A 1633-nucleotide genomic window follows, 5' to 3' on the forward strand; every position below is an offset into this window, starting at 1 on the left:
CACCCCCACCTCAACCAGAAATCGTTTCCACGAGATTTCCCCCTTGTTTTTTATATCGTTTTTTGATATACCCCAAATAACTATTTTTTGAAAAATTGCTGAGAGAGACAGATTGACAAACAAATTATTATCTTTATGAAGAATTCCTAACAGCACCTGTGCAGGCGTATTAAATAACATTGTAACACTCAGCCCTGCTCGTTTCAACACACGCATATTATCATTTTGCACAGACCATCGTTCCTTTCAACTTGCTTATTCCAGATGGAAATAATCAGAGCCATACAGGAAGAATTCCTTCATGCTCCCCAATACGTCGGTCCGCACATGCTTGAATCAAAATCTGCCAATTGACAGCACTTCCGATCAGATACCGGAGAGAGGCGTTTAGTCTTTCACGCGCTGTGTATATCGATCGTGAGTGCTGTTCAGCTCCAAGTTGTCGTAGAATTTCTTGCTCGACCGTCTGGAGGGTCTGGAGGTCAAACCTTTGTCATGTGAGTTGAGCTTTGGAAGGAATCCACTCTGGATACCATTGTGTTGTAGCGAGCTCGCCTGTCGCCTCCGCGATAGAGATTCTGAAACCCTGCAGATTAGACAGATTGACATTGGATATTTGAATATGATATCATTAAAGCATAGTCCACGGTTTTAGATTTGACAGTCCAGCTAAAAAGCTCCGAATTGTATTTTAAAAACTAAAATAACAATGATCGATCAGTTAGCCTACTAAAAAGTTAGAATGAATTGGGTTTATATACGTGCATATCCTTGCTAGTAAGTGGGTTCAACGTCCTTTAAAATAATATCAATATCTCAAATGCATCGTTGGGGTGGGTGTGGGGTAGGGATGGTGCGGGTTAGAGTTAGCGTGGAGGCGAGGTGAGGGTGGAGATGGGGATGGGGTAGCCGTTGGGTGTGGTGAGTTTTATTTCTCACTCTCACCATCAGAGAGCCTGTAAAAAGTAATCCAAGTTCTACGTCAATAACAATGACTATCACCACCATAATCAGAACAGCTACCACCATCACCACCACCACCACCTCAACAGAACGAATCAAAACACAATGAATAGATACGACATACAGGAACTAAACATGTTGGGCCAAAAACTGAACCCATACAACTACAAGACAAGAGCAAAGGAAAGGAAAAACACAGGAAAACGAATCGTGCATTGACAAACAGTGTAAACTCTGCAATCAAGTAATGAGCAAGTAAATCATAGATGGAAAGAAAGACAATCGGGCCACTGATTTAGCTGCCTCAACGCCATTAACAAAGATGCTATTAACATGTCATGCAAATTCTCACAAAACTGATTGCTCTACCAGCCGGTTTCCTGTTTTAATCAACAGAGAGCACTTCAATGGTATGTAATCTTTTTCTTGTCATGTCTGTCTGATTGCCTTTCTCGCTCTCTCTGCCTGTCTCTCTCTCTCTCCCACTCTTAACTTCTCTATCTTTTACTTATGTATTAATTAATATGTTCCTATCTCTCTCCTTTTCTCAAATGCTTTCTATACCATTCTCTCCTTCTCTCTCTCTTTTACTTATCTCTCTCCCTCTCTCTCTCTCCCTCTCTCCCCCTTCTCTCTCTGTGTTTGTGTCTCTGTCTCTGTCTGTCTGTCT

The 1633-nt window shown here is 41.6% G+C and overlaps 1 protein-coding gene across 1 annotated transcript in view; it reads right to left on the minus strand.

Annotated features, from left to right (window-relative positions):
* Window positions 1-41: 41 nt before the first annotated feature.
* Window positions 42-1633, minus strand: part of LOC101856187 (substance-P receptor) — a gene marked incomplete in the record, with an annotated part of 145689 nt that continues 144097 nt past the window's right edge. The window contains 1 exon segment of the mRNA XM_013083495.2: window positions 42-586. Coding sequence (XP_012938949.1) covers window positions 483-586 — 104 coding nt within the window.

This window comes from Aplysia californica, unplaced genomic scaffold (genome assembly GCF_000002075.1).
Source record: "Aplysia californica isolate F4 #8 unplaced genomic scaffold, AplCal3.0 scaffold00236, whole genome shotgun sequence".
In the NCBI taxonomy this organism is placed as follows: domain Eukaryota; kingdom Metazoa; phylum Mollusca; class Gastropoda; order Aplysiida; family Aplysiidae; genus Aplysia; species Aplysia californica.